The sequence below is a fragment of the Syngnathus scovelli genome, chromosome 17 (assembly GCF_024217435.2).
Source record: "Syngnathus scovelli strain Florida chromosome 17, RoL_Ssco_1.2, whole genome shotgun sequence".
NCBI lineage: Eukaryota > Metazoa > Chordata > Actinopteri > Syngnathiformes > Syngnathidae > Syngnathus > Syngnathus scovelli.
Genome location: NC_090863.1, coordinates 5,857,736 through 5,879,617, shown reverse-complemented (window position 1 = coordinate 5,879,617; position 21,882 = coordinate 5,857,736). Strand labels below are relative to the sequence as shown.

The 21,882-nt window shown below is 42.1% G+C and overlaps 1 protein-coding gene across 3 annotated transcripts in view; it reads left to right on the top strand.

The window, feature by feature from the left end:
- The first annotated feature begins 1,304 nt into the window (after positions 1-1,304).
- asic1c (acid-sensing (proton-gated) ion channel 1c) overlaps positions 1,305-21,882 on the top strand; it is a 37,220-nt gene continuing 16,642 nt past the window's right edge. Inside the window, exon 1 of one of the 3 annotated variants that reach the window (XM_049746991.2) lies at positions 1,305-2,679. In XM_049746991.2, coding sequence (XP_049602948.1) covers positions 2,125-2,679 — 555 coding nt within the window. In that variant the 5' untranslated portion in view covers positions 1,305-2,124. Of the gene's footprint in view, positions 2,680-15,305; positions 21,537-21,882 lie in introns of those variants that run through there. The other 2 variants (XM_049746988.2, XM_049746992.2) reach the window with 2 other exon arrangements.

The following is a 21,882-nucleotide window of genomic DNA, read 5'->3' as shown; positions in this document are numbered from 1 at the left end:
CTGAAAGTTACTGGCCCAAAGATTTTTTTTATTTATTCTTAAAGAGAAATTAATGACTGTAATTATAACTAAATCAACAGCAGGAGAAATTTTGTCATTTTCACACAATTCATTAGCCGTGATGCGCTCAGCTACACGCTAGTTACATTAGCAAGTGCTTGATAGTTAGTTTGCATTTGGAAATCATTGTTTTCTGTGGTGTCACACACAAAACGCTTTTGGTTTTTTTTCACTTTTGAAGCATTTGGCAGTGTTTGCACATATTGACCCTGTGTTAGTTCACAACACAATTGTATGGTCTTCATTTATTTTGTTGATTGTCAAAAGCCCCCGCAAAAAAAGCGGTGGTGTGTTAAATGTTAGGCCTGCTACTTGTTATTCACTGCATTAAGCTGTGCATTTCTCCCTCCCCTTGAAAACCAATTACTGCTGAAAAGTCCACCACGTTGATGCTGCAATCTGCAACAACAGGCGCACTGACTTGAGTAGAATGGGAATGAGTGTTTCCTAATCCTTCCGTGGGATACCATATCAAAATTGATTAGCTTGGAGGATATAGTTCATTCAGTCTTGTCTGTTGTCTGATTTTAAAAAAATGTGCCGTGAAATTGTCATTTTACCGGCAGCATAAGTGGATTTAAAACGGTGCCCGTTAAATGTATGAAGTTTCATTTTCATCTGTGTGAGCCAGACAATTTCCTCTTTCCTTTTGAATCTTTAGATGCCGTTTTGTAGATAAACGGCAATTGAATGGCGACATCATGCGTAGCCTGTCGTTGTTAACCGTTGCTATGGTCTGTGTGCTTGGTTACCAGAGCGGAATATTGATTTGAATCCCTGAGGGCTGTGGTCATATCCTTGACAGTTCACCTATTGTTATGGTGATTCCACATGCTCTGAATTAAATCTTTTGCTGCTGGGAGAAATGAAAAGATGTCACGCAGCATCCCGGTGAACTTTGAACCCATTGCTCGTTTCAGTTCAAGTTTGAAAGAGTCACTGATACTATAAATGACCGGTGGTTTAAACATCCATCTGTTTTTTTGGGATACACCCAAAAAGGTCGCCAGCCCATAGAAATATAAGAAGTAACAACTCCAAGAAAAGACTTCTTCTGGTTCCAATAGGTTGAGGTCCATTGCAGCATGCAAAGTAAGCTGTGGCATGTTTGTACAGAGAACCAAGGTGGTGTCCAGATTGCACGACTTGCCTTGCGAATGTGAGCGCAGACACGCAAGCAAAGCAGCCATTCAGCAGTGGGATGGATCCTGACTACTAAAGAGGAGGCGGAGGAGAGAGAGCGATAAAAAGGGGGGCGGGGGGGTGGGGGTGCTGTCGGTGGTGGCGGTGAGGAAGCGAATATAAATCTGTATGTTCGCAGGAGTAAAGCTGAAGCTCTTCAGAGCGGCTTTAGCGACAATGCTTGTAAACCGTCAAGCGGCGGTTTCGCCGTTAACTGAAGGATTTGCGCAAGTGAGGAAGTAGATCCAGCGTGGAAGCTGCGAACAGCACAGTGGCGGGTTCTTCGGAGGTCTGTGACCCCCCCCCCCACCTCCTCTCCCACCTTCAATTTAATTTCTGGACGGAAGAAGACTGACGAGTGACTGGAAGGTGTCGGCGAGGGACTCGTGAGCCCGTTTCTCTCCTTATTAGCTCCATTCACAAAATCATTGCATTCCATCATCACAGCAATGTAGAGGCATTCCCGCTCGGAGGAGGAAGGGTCCCATTGACTGCTGAGGCTTAGCGCCTCTCCCCAACAGCGAGCCCCTTTTCATTGCAGCACCCCACCCCATCTCTTGCCGCTTTCTTTACATCTAATTTGCCCCCTTCCTTGGCTTTCTTGCGTTCCCATTCAAGGGAGCAGGAGGTGTTGCGTTCGGGTTCTCGCCTTGGCTTCCCGTGACAGAAGACAGCAGCTTTGCATAGAATAGAATCAGTAAGCAACAACTGGCAACCGGCGAATGGCCTTGCAACGAAAGAGTTGCCGCAAGTGACGGAGCGACTCATGTGGCCGTTTGTCGAGAGTGTCGGTTTTGCCATCGAGGGCTCGGTGTGACTTAGCAACCGCTGTTGCTAAGCAAAGTCCTTTCGCCGAAGTTGCTCGAGCGTCACTCTACAGCCATGAAAGGCGGCTCGGAGGAAAGCATGGAAAGCGCCAGGCCGTCCAACCTGCAAGCTTTTGCCAACATCTCCACGCTGCACGGCATGAGTCACATCTTCTCCTACGGCCACATGACGTTCCGCCGGTTCCTCTGGACGCTTTCCTTCCTGGGTTCGCTGAGCTTGCTGCTGCTGGTGTGCATGGATCGGGTGTCCTACTACCTGGAGTACCCTCACGTCACCAAACTGGATGAGGTGGCGGCCACCAACCTCACCTTTCCCGCCATTACCTTCTGTAACCTCAACGAGTTCCGCTTTTCCAAAATCACCCGGAATGACCTCTATCACGTAGGGGAGCTTCTGGCCCTCCTCAATAATAACTACCAAATCGCCAACCCGCATTTGGCCGAGCCTGAGGTTCTGGCCGCCCTGAAGGAGAAAGCCAACTTCCAGAACTTTAAGCCCAAACTCTTCAACATGACCGATTTCTATAACCGCACGGGTCACGATATCGGCGATATGCTGTTGCAGTGCACCTTTCGCGGGGAGGATTGCTACTCGGCTAACTTTAGCACGGTGAGTCACACTTTGTCCGTCTTAACTCATTCACTGCCAGCCCAATGGATATTTGACGTCTAGATCCGTCAATGGCAGTGAATGAGTTAAGTTCCCACTTTTCTACTTTGGGCAGTGCCCATTGGAAATGAAAACTTTACCCTGGAATCAATTAAATCTGCTCTCAAATGCACATGTAGGCAAATTTGACTTTACTGTAATGAACAAGACACTCAAGTAATAATGGCTTATTGATGAGGTCGGTCCATCCGCTCATGTCGTTACCGCGTTTTGTTGATTCGAATCAGAGCCGCTCTTAAAAATGTCTTATTAATCCAATCGAAATGTCATCGTATATATCGTTTATGTCAAAACCCATCTGTCTGTTTTATGTATCACTGACCCACATTAGTGTGGCTGCAGTCAATCCCAGCTGACTTTGAACTCTGAACTGGTCACCAGCCAATCTCCACTTTATGGTCAAATCGATGAGTCGTGAATTCGGACGAGGGTCCTGCTTCTAAAGTGTCCGTCAGCAGTTTTTGTGATTCTCTCAAGTGATGCATAACGTTTCATTAAAAGATATACAAAACATTTGAATGAAATTCTAGATCTGGTTGCTTATCTGTTCACAGTGGTGCATTTTAGTCTCACAAAGCAAATTGTTAAAGGAACTGAAAGTATATCTTTTTGTATTTGGAAAAAAAAAGTTGTCAGGATTTTACTTTAAAGCCCCGCTGAAGCGTGCTTTTGAATTTAAGTCGCGCTCATGGTGTTCATCCATCATTGTGACATCTTGCAATAAGTTATTTCAGTTGTAGAGCTGGAATTCAAATCTGGGAAGTGACAGAGTGAATTCTATCATTTTATTTGTCTGCTATCTAATTGTACGGGACGGGCGGACAACCGTGCCTTATCCATAGTAACTTCGATTTGTTTCGATATATCAAACACGTATCAAACTTATCCAAAATGTCCGTCTATCCAATTTCTATAGTCCGCATTAAGGTGACGGACTGCTTGCCAATCAATTGCAGTCGAAGGAGTGCAGAGCAAAGAAGCAAATGATTTACAATGCAAACGACTGGTGGGAGTGATGAGCTTTGACCTTGAATAAATGAAGGCAGAATTCCATTAAGCCTGGCTGATGATGCAGTTTGGATGGCGAGCCTTGGAAATGTTGAGCTAATACGCTACTCATACCAGGAAGTATTATTTTGATCTTTGTAAATATTCTTTTACAGGGCCACATTTTTGATCTCCCACACAAATGGCAGCGTTTCATTTGCCTCCAAGGCGAGATTACTTTTTGAATGCACACAGTAACAACAAAGAACCGAACAGTTTATTTTTTATTTTCCAGTCTTCATTCTTCAGCTATTGAGGTTTCGGATTTGTAAGGCATTTTTAAAGGCGGAGCTTTGGCTTTGATGGATGTGCCGTCAGCACACAGCGTGGCTGCCATGACATCAACCACGTCCCCATCGGGGTCCGGTCGAAGTATGACCACTCTCTCGGCACAAATTGAAAGGCCCTTTTATTCTGACCGCACGTCTCCAACTCCCGGAAGGTTGCCGACTCAATCGCTACTTCTTCCACACAGTCCGGCTATCCTTGAACAAGTCTTGGAAGCTGTCAATGCTTCAGTACGTGACTGAGCTGTTTACTTTCCCTTCAGCCAAACGACAATTATATGAACAGGTGAATGAGGTGACATTGTAAATATGCTTTGAAAAGCCCCAAGGTTGATAAATGAAGCCCATTTGCCGCGCTCGTAGATGAAGTATGACGGCACTTTGGATGAGCTTGACCTCACTCAAGGTTGAACTTGAGTGATGGAGTGTGCCGTTCGTTGCCGTGCTTATTTGGGTATATTGGAGTGGAAATTACCGTATTTTCCGCACTATAGGGCGCACCCGATTATAAGGTGCACCTTCAATGAGTGGCCCATTTTAAAACTTTGTCCATATATAAGATGTATACATTTGGCCCGTGGGCCGGACTTTGGACACGCCTGCTGTAGTGGCTCAATATTGGTCCATATATAAGGCGCACCTGATTATAAGGCGCACTGAAGGCTTTTGAGAAAATTGGAGGTTTCTAGGTGCGCCTTATAGTGCGGAACACACGGAAGCTTCATCAAACCGTGCTAATCCGCATGTAGCCGTTTTCTGAGGATGGAAGACAAACGGCCGAGAGTCATCACGGCGTTTCCTTCCGCACTTGAGCTGTCACGAGACCGCGTGAAGTCTCTCTGCACCACATTTCACTCAATTCCTCTTTGCACGAGTTTGTGTGTCAACTCGCGCTTGAGCATCACACCCAATTATTTATTTTTTTCCATCTTATCGTCGACATGTCAGCAGGAGCCAGTTGGCCCAAACTCAGCTTTGGTTAAAATGAGGCAGGCTGAACCAAATGTGGCATCTGGTTCCTTCCACGCAGCACGTCTTTATTTTCCTCTCGCTGAGCTTTGTCATAAACGATGAGAAACAGAGGCCCTCAGGAAATAAAAATAACGGTCAGCTATGGCTGTTATCTAACGCATGTTGTAATAATGACTTGGGAAAGTAAACAGTTTGGCTAGTTACGGCGACTTTGGGACTACTTCTCTTCTTTGTTGTTTGGAAACTTTATAAAATATGTGTCAGTCTCAAGAGTTGAACGATATTTTAACAGTCAGCATGCATGTACGCAGTTTGGTCCATGAGGTAAGTTCAAATAGCCAGTTCATGTGGTTTATTATATTACGCAATTTGTGATGACAGCATCGATCTGTTGTTGCGTTTAATAATTATAATAATTATTGTTGTTTCGCTGCCTGGTCAGATGTACACGGGCATATTGAAAATAATTATTTAAGCAATTATCTCTGCCGTAATTACTTTTGTCCAGTGAGGGTGCATGTAGTAATGGCGAAACAACCAACTCTGCATTCACTGTCTCTAAAAGTCAAATATTAGTCCTTTATGATTGAATGGTTTTCTGATATGGTGACGGAAACTTTAACAGATCATTTAATTGTACCCATTTTTTTGGGGGGGGGGGGCGGCTAATCATGCAGTATTATTTACCGTAGAGTTTTGCATTCTATAATTGGCTCTAACAATAATTTCAAATTAGTTCGAGTCCTGAGGTTTAATTACGGTAAAGTTAATTTAGAATCAGTAAAAAAAAACGATCTTTGTTGCTTTAATGTAGAATGCAGAAATCCTTTGATAAAACAATTCTCTGTGAAAGGTCAATGCAGATAATGATTTGAACGTAACGGAATCAATTGCTCTTTGTGCTTAAAAAATATTGATTGATTGATTGATTTGACTTTATTTGCTTGACTGCCTTTTCCATTAAAGTACAGCAAGCGAAAGCCAAGGAGGCACAAATGAAAATGTCTCTTGGTAAATACATTTAGCAGACTGTATTCAGCATATTTATTCATTCCCGTATAATTTGGCCCTAAGCCTGAATCATTGCTGACATTTTGAAATTTGACTGCAGCATCAGGCTAGCATCCATATCAATAGTCTGTGTCTATAATTTGTTTTCCTTTCATTCATATCTCTCTCTCTAAATCTGGAGCTTTACCGCAATCCCATCTGTTGCGTCGCACCTCCTTATCAACACTGACCTTTTTTTTTTTTTTTTTCTTTCAATTAGATCCATGCGAGACAAACGGGCTTAAAGCAGCACTCGTTCGCAAATATTTTCTTTGTCTCTTTGAAATGGATTAAATGGAAAGCCCTCCGCAGTTTTCAAATTCCTTTACCGCCCTCCAGATCTCAAAGGACGAAGCAAAGTAATATAATGTTCTCCCTTTTCGATACTCGTTGGACCAGTTAATTGGGTTATCTAGTCCAGGTTGGGTCTTATTTCACAGCGCTTAAACAACCCATTGCATCAGAGTCTTATTTGAAGGGCCGAGAGATTGAAAATATGTTGAATTTCATCATTATGAGCACAAAAAAAAATCTCTGGTTACTAAGTCTGTTGCCATGGCACTTGGCACACGGCACATGATTTTTTCATGTCAGAAGGATCCCATTTGCTCATTTTGGATCATTTCTTGACTATAAAGGATGTATTTTGGCAAGATTACAATTTTCCGTAAGACTCTTCATAGATTGTAAAATGGCGTATCAATATTAACAGCGCACACATTATTATTTTTATTTTTTAATTTTTGTGTGAATTTTCCAAAGCATTTCATGTTAGTATCTGAAAGCATCAACATGTTTTAAAGCACTTCATTCGTTTTTTCCCAATGCACACACCCGGGACTTGTTATTGTTCTGCTACTGGAGGATATCAACTAATGGTTCCACTGGGGGACTTTTTGCACACATTCACAAATGCGACATCTTCATCTGATTGTTGGCCTGTGCATTCACACTTGGTTGGATGGCAGTCAATTCAAATATATATTTTTTTAGTATGATAGAAACGGTGAAGTTCGCTGTGGTCGGTATTTGGGAGATGCAATTGCACAGCAGCAACGTTTACCCTTAATTGCACTGAAATTACGTACCTGCAGTGTTGTCGGTGCGGTGAGTCATCCACTTTGCATTTTTGTCTAACTTCAATTTATGTAACCTGTGCAGGGCAGCACAGTTTTGAAGTTTGCGTCATCTCCTCTCCATCTCCATTTCTTCTCCACCCCTCAAACGTCCCGATAACGTTTATTAGCAGAGTCTCTGTGTGAAACAGCCACAGGGGAGCATTTCTTTTTGAAGACACTGAGCCTTTCTCGCCGGCCGCTCTGAAGAGGCGGAACGTCTCCTTTTCTGTTGTTAGCAACACTTAACCTCTTTGATTGCAACCAAACATGAATGCAAAATGACTTTGCCAAAGACGTCGGTTTCAACTTCCTGAGTCAGACCCACAAAGTAATTTCAAATCCGCGCCCGCACATTAGCCTTGCCCTGGCTTTATTATGGCTTGTGCTGCTCTTTCAAGGTTCCCACCAAAAGCTTAGCGCTCATTCCTCAGCACCTAATGATGTCTCATTTGCATTCTTGAAGCTGACTCGTATTGACCACTCGCATGAATTTAAAGGAGGGGCTACAAGCGACCGATCTTTAGGTTCATTAGTAGTGGTAAATATTCAGTGTGTTGTGTGCAACTGAGTCTTTTCACTTTTTTTTCATCTTACTATTTAAATCAAGTTCTTATGACTAAGGCAGTGCTGTTTTAAGACAATAAACGCACTCTCTCTGTTCATCTTCTGAAAAGCGACTCTGCTGCAGCAAAGGACAGGACGTTATCTGCAGAGTGCATTACTTGAGTTAGTTCCAATTTAAACGGCAAGCAGAGCCACTCCGACTGTGAGGTTTTTAAAGATGTACAGTTGAATATAAAATCAGCCTTGGCGGTTTTATTATTCTAATGAGGTCATTATTGTTCTGGTAATAGTCCCCATTCGGAAAGCGTTGGTAAGTTATTTCTCGAGTCTATCCAGCCCAAATGGAAAGAAATGCATTGTGGATACTCATCTCTACTTTCATATCTTCTATTTGTTTTTCTTAATTCCCCTCACACTCTTATCTGTGTGATTATTAAATTTGTTGAATGAGAGACGTGGAAGACGTCACAGGATAAATCCTTTTGGAATCTGCTCGCAGTTTGAGTTGTGATAAAGCGTCAAATCTGGGATTGTACGGGAGGGATGACTGGAACAGTTCGAGCTCTAATTGGGTTGCAGTCAAACCACCCAAAGCCAAATAAATACATTTTAGTACATGTACCTGATGACCTTTATTTTGTGGCGTTGCTCTATAGGAGACCCCAAAAGTCCAGTTTTGTGTCCCATAAACGTAAGCAAAGTTTGACATTCAAAGCCCTTTTGTTGATTTCATCGATTCCGCAAACATGGCGTCAATGAGAGCTAATTCCCTGCCGTCTTGTCGTCTTTTTACAGGGCTCGTACGACTCGCGAATACAAATTGGACGTGACATTTCGACCGCCGTAGCATTTGCTTAAATCAAAGGGGCATTTCCCAAAGCGTGCCTCTTGCGTCTGCAGCATGTTAAGAAGCACGAGCGCATTCTGTTTATTAGCGTTTGGAATCTGCCCTTCTGCCTGCGCCGCACACCGGCTGCATACTTAGCGAGGACAAGACCTCAAGATGGTTGCCCTGCCAACTGTTGCTGATGATTCATAAGGAGCCTCATTTATCTAACCGTGGCTGCCATCAAAAGAAATCCGAGCAAATTGCACCCAAAGCGCAACATGTCACTTTGACTCGCTGTCGTATCACTGGATATAACACGTCTGCCTTCAAACTACTCAAAAATGACAAATTTATAACATTCAAAGCTCCAAAGACACATGCTAGCATTAGCTTGTCTTCCGCTATAGCCGTTGATACTACACCGTTATTTGTTGTTGGTGTTTGTTTGCTCCATTTTGTCTTATACAGCTTAATTTTCATTTCACGTAACTTCTACGGTAGTATTGTTACAATACAAATAGCTTGTGCGTAGAAAAACAAAACACACGCGCTAATGTTAGCTCATCTTGTTGCCATAGCGGCTGCTGTCATATTAGATTATATATATCTGCACTTTTGTTTTCTTGCTCCTCTCAATTCAAATTCACCTCTTTACTCTAGCAGAGAAGTGAATAAAGGGAGGCACTCCTTATCTGTAATTAGTGTCGTTTATTCTGACCGCGGGGTCCCGGGTGGCTTTGTTTTGGTACTTGCTAACATAGCTGGGTGACTTCTCATCTGCTTATGAAATGCTTGCCGCGAACGAGTCAGTTCGTAGTTCACCGCTGAACTATGACGCATTTCCTTCCATTCTATTGCACATGGTGTCATTCGTCAAATCGTCCTCTCCGAAATAAAGGTTGATCATCGACATCTTTTGAAATTAAACACCATGTTTTTGGGAATATGAAGTGGCAGCTGGAGGAACGCACGTGTTTACTCCTTTGTCGAGTTCTGCCAAGAGCTTCACAAGATGGAATGATGAGTCACACAGACCAGTCTGTGTGCTGTGGATAGACAAATTCATCGGCCAAGCCAAACAAACAGCTATTTTCCGATGGCCGCGGGCCACTTGGACTGGCTGACCTTGGAAGCGCCACTCTCCGCTCAGGGAAGCCAGGACGCATCTTGATCCAAGTGCTTTGGCCTGCTTCATCAAGGTCTTCATTTAACCGCTCTATTGAAAAAATATCACATCAAATTTACATTTGGATGCTAACCAAGACTTTACTACACCTTGAGAAAGTGTTTTTTTTCATTATTATTTTTTTTATTATGTGTTAATGATGAGTTTATTTTGCCCGGCTTAACCACCAAATTACCCCAAAACTGCAACATTTTCAGAATTGTGGAATGAAGTTTGCGTTAAAAAATCTTCCGTGAGGAGGTATAAAAAAAAAAAGACAGGGTCATTTTCTGCAGTATAGCTGCATTGATTGATTTTGCAACCAACCTTCACCATGCTTAACACTCCAAATAATGAAGTTCACTAGGTATTTTCTCCACAGCTTTACTTCTACAATAATTCGGTTTTAAATTCAGCAAATTTCAATGCGGTTTTTTTTATGGAAGCATAAAGCAGGCAGGCCACGCGTCAATCAGCCTGCTGGACGTGTATTTAGCAAAGCTCCCGGTATTGCGGTGTAGCGCTGTTGAACACGAGTAATTACCTGGGCCTCTGCTGGTGGGATTAGCAGAAGAATTAAGATAACGTGAAAGCTAAAAAGGAAGCAATTTGCCCTGATTACGCTGGCGAGCGGGAATTTTTGTGGCACCTCACATTGCGGGCGTACAGAGAATAAATACCGAAACAATGAAGCGAGTAGTTATGATGTTTGCGCGTCGTCGTCAATGTCACCTAATCATCCGATCAAAAACAATTTCGCCTACTCAGATTGGACGACTCATTTTTTTAATGTGCAGTGTGTCTGCTTCACTTGCTAATTATTCAACAATGGGATTACGGTCCATATTTTATACAAGATACTTTGCAAATTTTTGCAGACCATTTCAAATGGATTATACTCGAAGCAGGCCCTACTACATTTTGCAATATTTCAAAATAAAAGCTCAGATTTATTTTCCCATCACTTCTAATTTTATTTCTATTTTTTATTTCAGCTCATCTCTTATAACCAAATTGTGCAAATATTCACGTTAAAAGCCTTTTCTTCTCATTTCCACTCTTATTTATTCAAATTGCTCTAAATTCAAACTGTTGAGCTTATCGCTACAACCACAAATTATTTTAACAATATTAATTTTAATTTCATAAAAGGCCATTATTGAAATCTTCTAATTTATCTGTAGGCAAACTGCTAATATGGAGTAGAAAATAAATTGACTGGCAAATACGTTCGAACATTCAGCTCATCTAAAACGATCGCCCAAAGAGCACACGTTGGAAAACTCCCGTCCCAGCAACAACATAAATTTGCTCTAAATTAGTTACATTGCAGTGGTGCCCACCATTAAATCAACAAAATAATTGCCAATGCCAATACTTGCTCCTTCAATGGAGCAAATAAATGCTACGTAGCGTCAGGTCAGCCGGCCTCGGGCTTGTGGCAACAAAGAATATAAAAGCCTCGGCCGTCTGTCTTTCCGTTGACATTTTAATACGAGCAAAATAGATGAACCATGAAAGCGAACGCGAGCGAGAGCCGTGCCACAAACATGGGAAGAAATCCGAAGGCATGACAACCGACATCAGACCAGGACCTTCTTCGGATCCTTTTCTCAGATGTCGGCACGGGGTTGTTGTAACTATTACGGGCTTTTTGAAGCGTGTCAGCAAATGCGTGTCTCTGGTGGCAACCAATTTTCGAGCCACTTGTACCTTGCTATTGTTCACGCGCGCTTCCAGACAGCGGTGTCTCGTGGCTTGCTTCCAAGAAACCGCTGAAAGGGCAAAGCTTTGTTGTCGCCTTTCAGGTTGTGAAAGGGAATTAATCAGACGCTACAATCCAACGATTTAGCCGCTTGCTGAAAAGCGAGGACGCCTAATAATCTAGATATGCATTTTCATTATTTTCCCTTCTCATGCATCACTACAGACTGACAGCTGTACGGCGGCTTCATTATTTGCTCTGGCCACGGTTATGATTTGCGAGCAGAATGAAAACGGCTAACTCCTTTTCAATTTGCTTCCCAACCCTCGTAAGTCTGATTGCGGTCTCTTCAACGAGCTTCTCGCTTGCCACGTTTTCCTTTCAACAAAACCAAGCACATCGATCATGTTGGAGCGTTTAGCGTGGCCGGCTAATGGACGTGCATTTTGAAATGCTGAAAGCATCTGTGGCAAGATAATGTTCTTGATCATTGCTGCACGACCATCAAATTGTCCCCAGGCGTGATCGCGAGCGTGAATTCTGAATTTTTGTGCCTGCCTGTACCATCTAAAATGGAGGAAACCTCAGAGAGTTTTTAGATTTTAATTACTATTATTATGTATTTATTTTTATCTTAATTAAGCTTCTGATTCTCAACTCTGGTCCATTAAAAAAAAAAAAAAAAAAGAAAAAAAAAAAAAAGGTTCTACATCATATCGGCTACATGCCATCCCCTCACTTTTAGTCTGGTCGCAATTAAAGCAGTGAAGCGTTCACTTGAGATTATCTCACCAACTGAGGACGACATTATCAACATAGCACGGATCACATTCATTTCCCGTCATTCACTTTAGTATAGTAATGATAAGGTTGCATAAAATTAAATTTAACTCGGAGGCATGTTTGATTAAAATTTTGGTACTCATAAACGTCCAATTTTCAGGTTGAAATAAATGGCTCAACACTTTTTTCCTTGCCACTCATCTGTGTAGACTGCCAACCACACATGCCAATAAATCATCCAACACACAAAATCCAAGCTGTCCGTCTGAGCATCTTGACTGACCTCTGACCACGGGTTTTCTCTTGTATAATGCGGGCTTATCTTTAAGCACTGAAGGTACCCGCCGCTACCAACAGGTTCTGATTTGGTTGCTTTCGTTGGTGTTTTGTTCGATTTTCTTGTTTGCCGAGTCCTCCCTAAGGCGGCGTTCTCTGTGGCGTGGCGTTTGATTGATACGGCTTCCCTCCTGTTTTCGAGATGAGCTGGCGATGGAGTGAGAGGCTCCTGCTGGAGCTGCTTCAGTGAGCAGCTGACCCCCCCCCCCCCCCCCCCCAACGAAACCGTTATTTCCCCATCACATTTTCCCAACCACTATTGCGCCTTCAAGGGGTTGTTTTGCTACCTTGAGCCGAGCACATGATTTACCGAGTGTCTTTTTACCTCAGGTTATTTTTTTTTTTGCTGATGCTCTGTCGGAATTGTTGCTCCAACAAAGTGGCAATGTTAGTCACTAGTCAGCTTGAAATTGAAATACAATAATTGAGTTGGAGAAATGTGGCGAAATGTCAAATTTGAGAAATTCTTTTGGTAACAACCCCAGAAGATATGCCCCAAGGGTCCGCGTGATACGCAGCGTTAAATCAACAGCCTGCCATTGACATGTTTCTATAAATAGCCCAGCGGGTTTATAACCCAGCCTTTTAACCTGATGGCAAAATGGGGAAAAATGTTACGACACGGAATCCTTCTTCCTTGCTTATTACACCTCATCTTAATCAGCTAACAGCTTCTTGGCATGCGAACGTTCGAGCCATGTCAGCGCAAATTGATTTTTTTACTTTCAGCTAACCTTAAGGCAATCTTACCTGAACCATTTCAAAAATGATTTACTCCTATGTAATAAAACCAATATCTTCTTTATCATTGCCAGTCGTTGGCTTGTAATAGAACCAATATTGTCTTTATCATTGCCAGTCGACCTCAACTAGACACCTATAATGTCACTGCAGCTCGACGTGTTGTCCATATGAAATGTTGGACTCAAAACAGTCTTTCCAAAAAAAAAAATTCCAAGCCAGACATACAGTAGCTTTAGTTTATCAACCATTCAACTCATTGAGCCATGTATTTTATCTTTGACGTCTATATGCGTCAATGGCAGTGAATGAGTTAACCAGCACTTTTGCATTTTGGCCTCTATGCGATCAAATTATCGACTACATAAACACAAGTCAATATAATGAGGCCAGTCGTGGGAAAGGAGAGCAAGTTGGAAGATGCAATTCAGCCTCGTGGGCATAGCTTAGTGTTTGCATGTGTACACGAAATGGAGACAGGCAGCGAGACCCCTCAGCTTCAATCTCCATGCCCACACATATTGCAGGTTGCGTAGGAGGCAGATTTGACGCAATACATGTAGCGAGCTTCACTGCATTTCTATTGCTGTTTGTTCCAAAGCTCCACTTTTTCTCCTTGTGCCTTTTCCAGTCGGGATGGCTACGACGGGCACAACTAAAATTGCCTGCTTTATTACTCGTTCTGCATCTGTGGATACTGGTGGAACACAGTTCAAGCAGCAGCAAATGATGGTGCGTTCACACCAGCAGCCTTTGGCCAGCCTTTAATAAATCTCTTTTCAAATACAATTTAGTTTATTGTGAACGCAGAAATGAAGAGAGAAAAAGAAGCAGACTCGTACGTAAGGCACATTTAGGACAGTACAGTGCACTTCATATTCAAAAAATTACGGCACATGTTATAAAATTAAGACTATATATAGTGTTAATTATATTAAAAACTAATACTAACACCTAAACTAAAACACAACATATTTGAAAAAAATAAAAACTACTAAATTAAAAAAAAAAAAAAATCAAAATGAAATAAAGCAGACTCGTACGCAAGGTACATTTAGGACAGCACAGTGCACTTTATATTCAAAAAAATACGGTACATCATATGTTATAAAACTAACACTAATATATAAAAAAAAAAAAAACTTTTCCTCACCCCCCGTGGGTGGTCTCTTTTTCCCTTCAAGCTCGGGTCCTCTACCAGAGGCCTGGGAGCTTGAGGGTTCTACGCAGTATCTTTGCTGTTCCTAGTACTGCACTTTTCTGGACTGAGATGTCAGATGTTTTTCCTGGGATCTGTTTCAGCCACTCCTCCAGTTTGGGGGTTACTGCCCCTAGTGCTCCAATGACCACAGGTACCACTGAAGTCTTAACTCTCCAGGTCTTCTCCAGCTCTTCTCTGAGCCCTTGATATTTCTCAAGTTTCTCATGTTCCTTTTTCCTAATGTTACCATCATTTGGGATGGCTATGTCAACCACAACGGCTTTCCTCTGCTCTTTGTCCACCACCACAATGTCCGGTTGGTTCGCCATTACCATTCTGTCTGTCTGGATCTGGAAGTCCCAGAGGATCTTGGCTTGGTCATTCTCTCTCTCTCTCTCTCTCTCTCTCTCTCTCTCTCTCTCTATATATATATATATATATATATATATATATATATATATATATATATATATATATATATATATATATATAATTTTAAAAAATAATATTAAAACCTAAACAAAAGCCCAAAGCATATTTGAAAAAAATAAAAACTACTAAATTTAAAAAAAAAAAATCAAAATGAAATAAAGCAGACTCGTACGCAAGGTACATTTAGGACAGCACAGTGCACTTTATATTCAAAAAATTACGGTACATCATATGTTATAAAACTAACACAATATATATATATATATATATATATATATATATATATATATATATATATATATAATTTTAAAAAATAATATTAAAACCTAAACTAAAACAAAGCATATTTGAAAAAAATAAAAACTACTAAATTAAAAAAAAAAAAAATCAAAATGAAATAAAACTAATTATAATGAAAAATCCCAAACTGGTATAACACTGCTGCGGACTAATATAAAAACACCATCTACTGTTGAGGGGCCCTTGAGCAAGGCATTTTTATTAAAGAGCACTGTTGCACCTTAATAATAATACTCAATTTTCCAAGGTTCAACTGAGGAAAAATTGATCAAATGGCCAGCTCTTGTTTACAGCCCTAATTGTATCGCAGCAAGGAAATTCCTCACGGATGAAGATCGCCTTGATGGTGCTGCATCCGTTCGCTTCCCCACTAGAGCGACAAGCGGGAGCCTTCTCCCTGCTAATGATCCCCGGCAAATTAAAAAGCTGCAGCCCCGAGGCTAAAGTCATCCCTCTCATCAATCAGAACGCGCCATCATTCCAGTTGAAATGGACTTAATCCTGCCGGGGAAGCACGCTAACGTTGCTGCATAATAAATGTGACTACTAAGAGACTAATTGATCCCGAAAATGAGCAGCAGTTCAATATGTTCTGACTCATTGGCCGTGTGCTACGTGGACAAAGCAAACTGAAGCGGCAGGTTTCAAGCGATGGCACCTCATCAAGACAAGTTGGTGTTGGTAGTGAAGCAAAATGATGGTTGCTAAATGATAGACTTGATCCACGAGGTGGGGGTACTTGGCAGCCGCACTTTTGTGCCAGCCCTGCCTGAGAGCATTTATCACGGTGAGCAGACTTGTTGGTGCTCTGTATGCTATCAGTCACGGCGGCTTGAGGACGGAGAGTAAGGGGCGGAAAGGCGAGTCGTCTTCAATTGCCGCGTGCCACCGGCTGCCGCACTTTGTCATCTCCCAGCTGAGTGAATTCAAATTCACGTGTCCTAAATGTTTGAGCGACCAACCGCGACAGCCGCTCCCCCGCCAGCTTCCAGGCAATGATTGGCACAAGCAGCTCAGTCTGCAAAGACTTGGCCCGGGGGGACCACAAGGTGGCGGCTTCGTGACCTGCTCGGGCAAACAATGGAAATGGGAGCACACTGCAGATGTGGGTCGAGGCAAGGCGGCGAATCCACAGTTTGTGTCGAGGCATTTCCAACCTACTTTATTGTTTGGGTTAGCGTTTCAACTTAAAGCTGGAGTCATTTCACAAAGAAAGCTACCCGATCTGACATGATGGCTCAAAACGCAAACAATCTGAAAATGTTGAGCAATTTGTGAGGCCTTTTTTGCCGCAGCCTGCTTGCTGCTGCTGCAGTTTGTGCTGACGGGAGCAGATCTGGATTGGGATAGATAATAAATAGCTTGTTTGTGTGAGCCTGCGCAATGATTTGTGACTCGCAAGTTGCGTTTTGATGGCACGGGTACACATTGTTATCAGGGTTTAACAGCGCCGTATTCATCATGCCATTAGTCAGATGTAGCCTTGGTTGCATGCCCGTCCGTGTCAGGTCTACATGAGCAGTTCAAAATGCGTGCCAAAAAAAAATTGACACTTGCTGCCAGTTGGGATCATTTTACACAGCAAACAAACAAAGCCCATTCATTTATTCAAAGTTTAATTGTTATGAAATAAAGTGTTTAAAGCCATCAACGTGACATTCCATATTCTGTACTTGATGAGAAAAGTATTTAGTATCCTGTTTCGAGCACCTTGTCACACTTAAACTCTTGAGTGTTGCAGACTGTAGCGCCGAAGGGAGGGCAAGACAATTTGCGGTGACTCAGTCGCTAGCTGGCACGCTGGAGCTCGAGCTGTAGCTGTGGGGCACACAGGAGAGCTTGTTAAACAACCAGTCCAAAAAGTAGTAATTGAAGCTTCACTGATTTGAGTCCCCTCTATCAAACTCGCTCACACACACTCATAGTACATCTTGTCCTCACTCGATGGTGAAATGCAGGAATGATTACTTGTCGACTCGAATTGAATGTGCGCCGCTTTGCACACGGCTATTACTCAGTGGTGATGTATTGCAACATATTTAAGTTGCGCTTAAGGTGTCTTGAGAGTTGTTTATTAATTAATTATAATAAGACGGCCTTGCTCGATTTATTGCTTTACTAACGTCGAACACAATCTAGTCCGTGGATTTTATTGGATTCACTTTTCCCACATAGGAAATCATGTGAATTGGAATTTAAGATTGAAAGTACGTCGCTCAAATAGATGCCTCCCTATCGTCATTAACAAAAGTATTGGCTTTACAATATTTATTATATTACAATACTGAACACAGTATTCTGATACGTGTTGCATTTTTGGAACATGAATTAAGCAGATAAATGAACTCGTTTTCACCCATCTCAAGGGGCGGCCATTTTGCCACTTGCTAAGAATTGAAAATGACATCACTGTTGCTCAGGCAGGGCTCAGGTAACAACCAATCACGGCTGACCTGTTTTCTGAGTTTGGTCATGTAATGTTCACAAGCTGAGCCGTGATTGGTTGTTTCTGAAGTATTAAGCACATAATATGATTGAACTTATTGTCCAAATGTCAGGCACAATGTCAGTTTAAAAAAAAAAAAAAAAGCAGCCGGCAGCAGCCAACATCACTTAGCTGTCACGGTTCTATTTCATTTGCCAGACATGTTTCCAACAGCTATCAAAGGTCAAGCTCCATCCATATGACTGATTTACACTGAAAATAATTCCAACGTTATTCATAACATAGCTGAGCTCCAGAGACGCACACATTCATCAAATCACTTTTGTTTAGTTCCTACTCTCCTCCCACATGTCAATTATATTTATATTTATAGTCACTATTTATACTCGCTATAACAAAAATTCTGCAAATGATAAGTTGAGCCCAATTTATGTTTCTACAAATCATCCGCAGTGTAATTTATTAGATCCTATCAAGCCATAATATCACGCCTCGTTCAGTTGGTTCATTTATAACAGCGCAGCAAAAAATAATACGACATTGTCAATAAACCTTAGTCAACGGGGCATTACTCAAACCAAGGCCATCGACGTTAAACATCATTGAGATGACATTTTATGCATCCTCTGCCATGTTCGTCCAAAAGTGCTAATGTGAAATGATTTTTCCGAACCCTCAAAGTACAATAAAATGCGTACATTTACTTCTCATGCTCTGTCATGAAACAAAGAGCCAAGCAAAATGTTTAAAAAAAAAAAAAAATTACATTTCTACAATGATTTAAAGGATCTCTGTGCTTTTCTCTTTGCGTTGACTAACTGGAGTGCATGAGGCGGCATGATTCACCGGGCAGATTCCCGGCGGGCACGATTTATTAGGTAATAAATTCAACTCTGGGCTCTGTATTGTTTATGTCAGAAAAAAAAAAAAAACACTCTTCCACAAATTGCCTGCAAAGCACAGTTTACATATGCTCTGACCTTGGGTGATAACATCAAGCAGATGCTCTAAAACCTTCCATCAGTGCAAAGCACAAAGTTGTCATACATTTAACAGAAAACCATCATGTGCACAGCCCACTAGGGATCTTTAGTATCAGCGCCATTTTTTTTTCCTCTTCTTTGAGCCATCTCCAAAGTGGCCCCGTACACAACGGAAAAAAACATTAAAATCTACATCCAGAGATTCAACACTCTTTATTCGTGACCTTCTTATGAATTGAGTGGATGGTTAATGCAAGTGCAAAGCCAGTAAATATTGAAGAACACCGCAACCTTGTTGCAAATACACACCGAGAATATCCTTATGCTCGTTGCGATGCACTTAAACAAGCGGAAGTCGCGGGTAATTACAGTCTGAAGAGCAGCGGCTGAAACCTTTTTTACGCTCACTCTTGAGGTGACCTTTCAAAAGTGGCATTTTTGACGCTACCTTTTCCATGTCTTTCTTGCCATGCACCCACGTTTCTCCACACAGTTAGCATACCAAGCGGCAGATGAGAAGAAACACCTTTCCCCTCCGCGTTCTTTGAAAAATTTAAATCTATAATCCAGACGTGCGTCTTGCCATTGCAAATCCTTCCAGGCCACAGAAAAGTACTCAAATGCTAATTCCTCAAGACAGCACATTAAGCACACCTTTACTTAAAGCACTCACTGAATGCTCCGCAGTTTAGTAATTGAAATGTAACTTGTCCTTGACACTCTGCGAATGTATTCGTTGCAGAGAAGTGCTCACAGGAAAAACCACAAGTCTGGAGGAGCTGCTTCGCGCAGTTCTCATAATGAAACCTGAATGGTACTGATGTTGTGGAAATCAAAATGTGACCAATATATCCTAAGGCTCGAAAGAAGACGTTGTTTGCAGGTCAAAATCGATATTTTGCGCCTCAGTACATTAGGGAATCTCTGTTTTACTTTGGCAGAAGCAGCTAGCTAGCAACAGCTTCAGCTAGCTACCAGTGCACCAAAATACGTTGTGGACTAGGTCCTGAGTTAGTAATCGTCATATATGAATTTAATTGTATATATCAAAAATTATAGTAATTGTCTATTTCTGATCAGTGTCACAATCACGAAGGGATGACAAAAGATGGAGAAGCCATGCTAAATGCTAAGCTAATTTAACACGGCTAGCATGTTTAACATCGCAAATAAATGTTCAGGTGATCTATAACACTTTACACAGACGCGAAACAAAGAAGAGTGGTTTCCTCAGGCTCCGTGTCTCGTTTGTCTTGATGTTTTGTTTTCCAGCCTTGCCAATTTGTAGATAACGCTGAAGAGGAAATGAAGCAGTGTAATAACCTAACTTTAAAACACTAATTTATTGCAATGGGTTCAGGTTTTTATTTTTATTTTAGAGGCCATTCTCCACCGCTTAATAGCTTGCTGATGTGAAAGTTCCTCCGATGTAGAGGTTCGTCGACAGACCAATCTAAACATGATGATGATCTACCATCACCAAGGGAGTTTCTGGAAATTATAATCCATAAGAGTACTTAACGTTGTGAAATGGTAAAGGGGAAGTTCTGAGCGTTTGGCCTGACACTAATTGAAGATTAGAGCTGAGGCAGGAAGTAATGGAGACGCATTTAACAGGGGTGTAAAAAAAAAAAAAAAAAATCGGAAGAGGATTTGTTTTCCAGATTAACTTTAAACGTTAGTGACAGGCCTACCATCTATTATCTTATTAAAATCTCGCTCAACAAACGACCGTTCTTCCATATGGATAGTGATCGTTAATCGGAATAGAATCACCCGGCAAATATACGCCTCCTGTCTTAATGTTCATCTCGCAATCTGGTTACGTGTTTAATATTCCATCAATAAAAGGGCGGTCGTTACATTGCTGTAAAAGGCCACAGTAAATCCAATCAAACCAGGAATTTCTTTTTCCCAAAAGCCAATTAGTGGTGAACAATAATTTCATGTGAAGTATAGTGTTCTTTTTCTGGCAGTGCCGCGCATTTGTGATGGTGATTTGCTTTCTCTCCATCCTTTGATTCTTCTTCAATTGAATATACTTGACTTCTTTGCTGCATTCCTGTCAACCTCCTGAAGGATCAGCATTTGCTTCCTGAGTGAAACACTATCTATGAACATCCAATCGGCCAGATCTCAGTATGGATTGGCTGCTAGTCCCATTCCACACTCCAGATACCCAAGCCCTTCCCCTCTTGTGGGTGCGAAGGGGAAACTAGAGCCCATCCCGCCCAGCCCTTGACTGCACTTGACTGCACCACTCGGCTCGGACCAGTATCCAGTAGTAGGTCTCCATTATCCAAAAACTTGACAATGGGAGCCCAGGAGGAAGACGCGCCACGTCCGCCGTCGGACATCACGGTGTTTGGAGCCAACTGTACCCTTCACGGTCTCAGCCACATCTTCCTACCTGGCGGGGTGACCCTCCGACGACTGCTTTGGGCCGCCGCATTCAGCTCCTCCCTTTCCATCTTCCTCTACCAAGTAGCCGACCGTGTGATCGAATACTACCAGTACCCTCATGTCACCCTCCTGGATGAGATGGACAGTCCCGTCATGTATTTTCCCGCCATCACTATGTGTAATTACAATAGTTTCCGTAAGTCTCAGATCCGCAGGAATGACATCTTCTGGATGGCCGGGCTCTTGGGTGTGGAGCAAGGGGATTTCGATGATTTCATGGCCGCTTTAGGGCAGCCCACGGACAACAGCAAGTTTTTCCCAAGCAAGACTTTTAATATGCTGGAGTTTGTGCAGCGAACCAGCCATAATATTGAGGAGATGTTACTGGACTGCAAATATAGAGGCAAAGATTGTGGGCCGGAGAACTTTACCACTGTAAGTAGGACTGGCAAAGCCATCCGTCCGTTTCTTACCACTTGCTTAATGTCGCAGGAGAGTCGGAGCCTTCCATTTTGTGAGAGTTCACGAAAAATCTGGTGTGGCTTATTGACAAGTTTCAATTAATCGGAGAGACTGTTGACATACTTTGGTGCTTTTGTTTTGGTTAGCAACGGCTCAGATGTTAAATCTGTACTTGTTTTGAACAATCACATCTAGTCAAAAGCACATTTTAATCAGAGCTGCCTTTCTGTGTCTCAAATTTTCAACCCCCCCCCCCAAAAAAAAAGTCTTTCCATTTTTTTCAAGCACAGCAGGGTTTTGTGATACAAAACGAGCGATC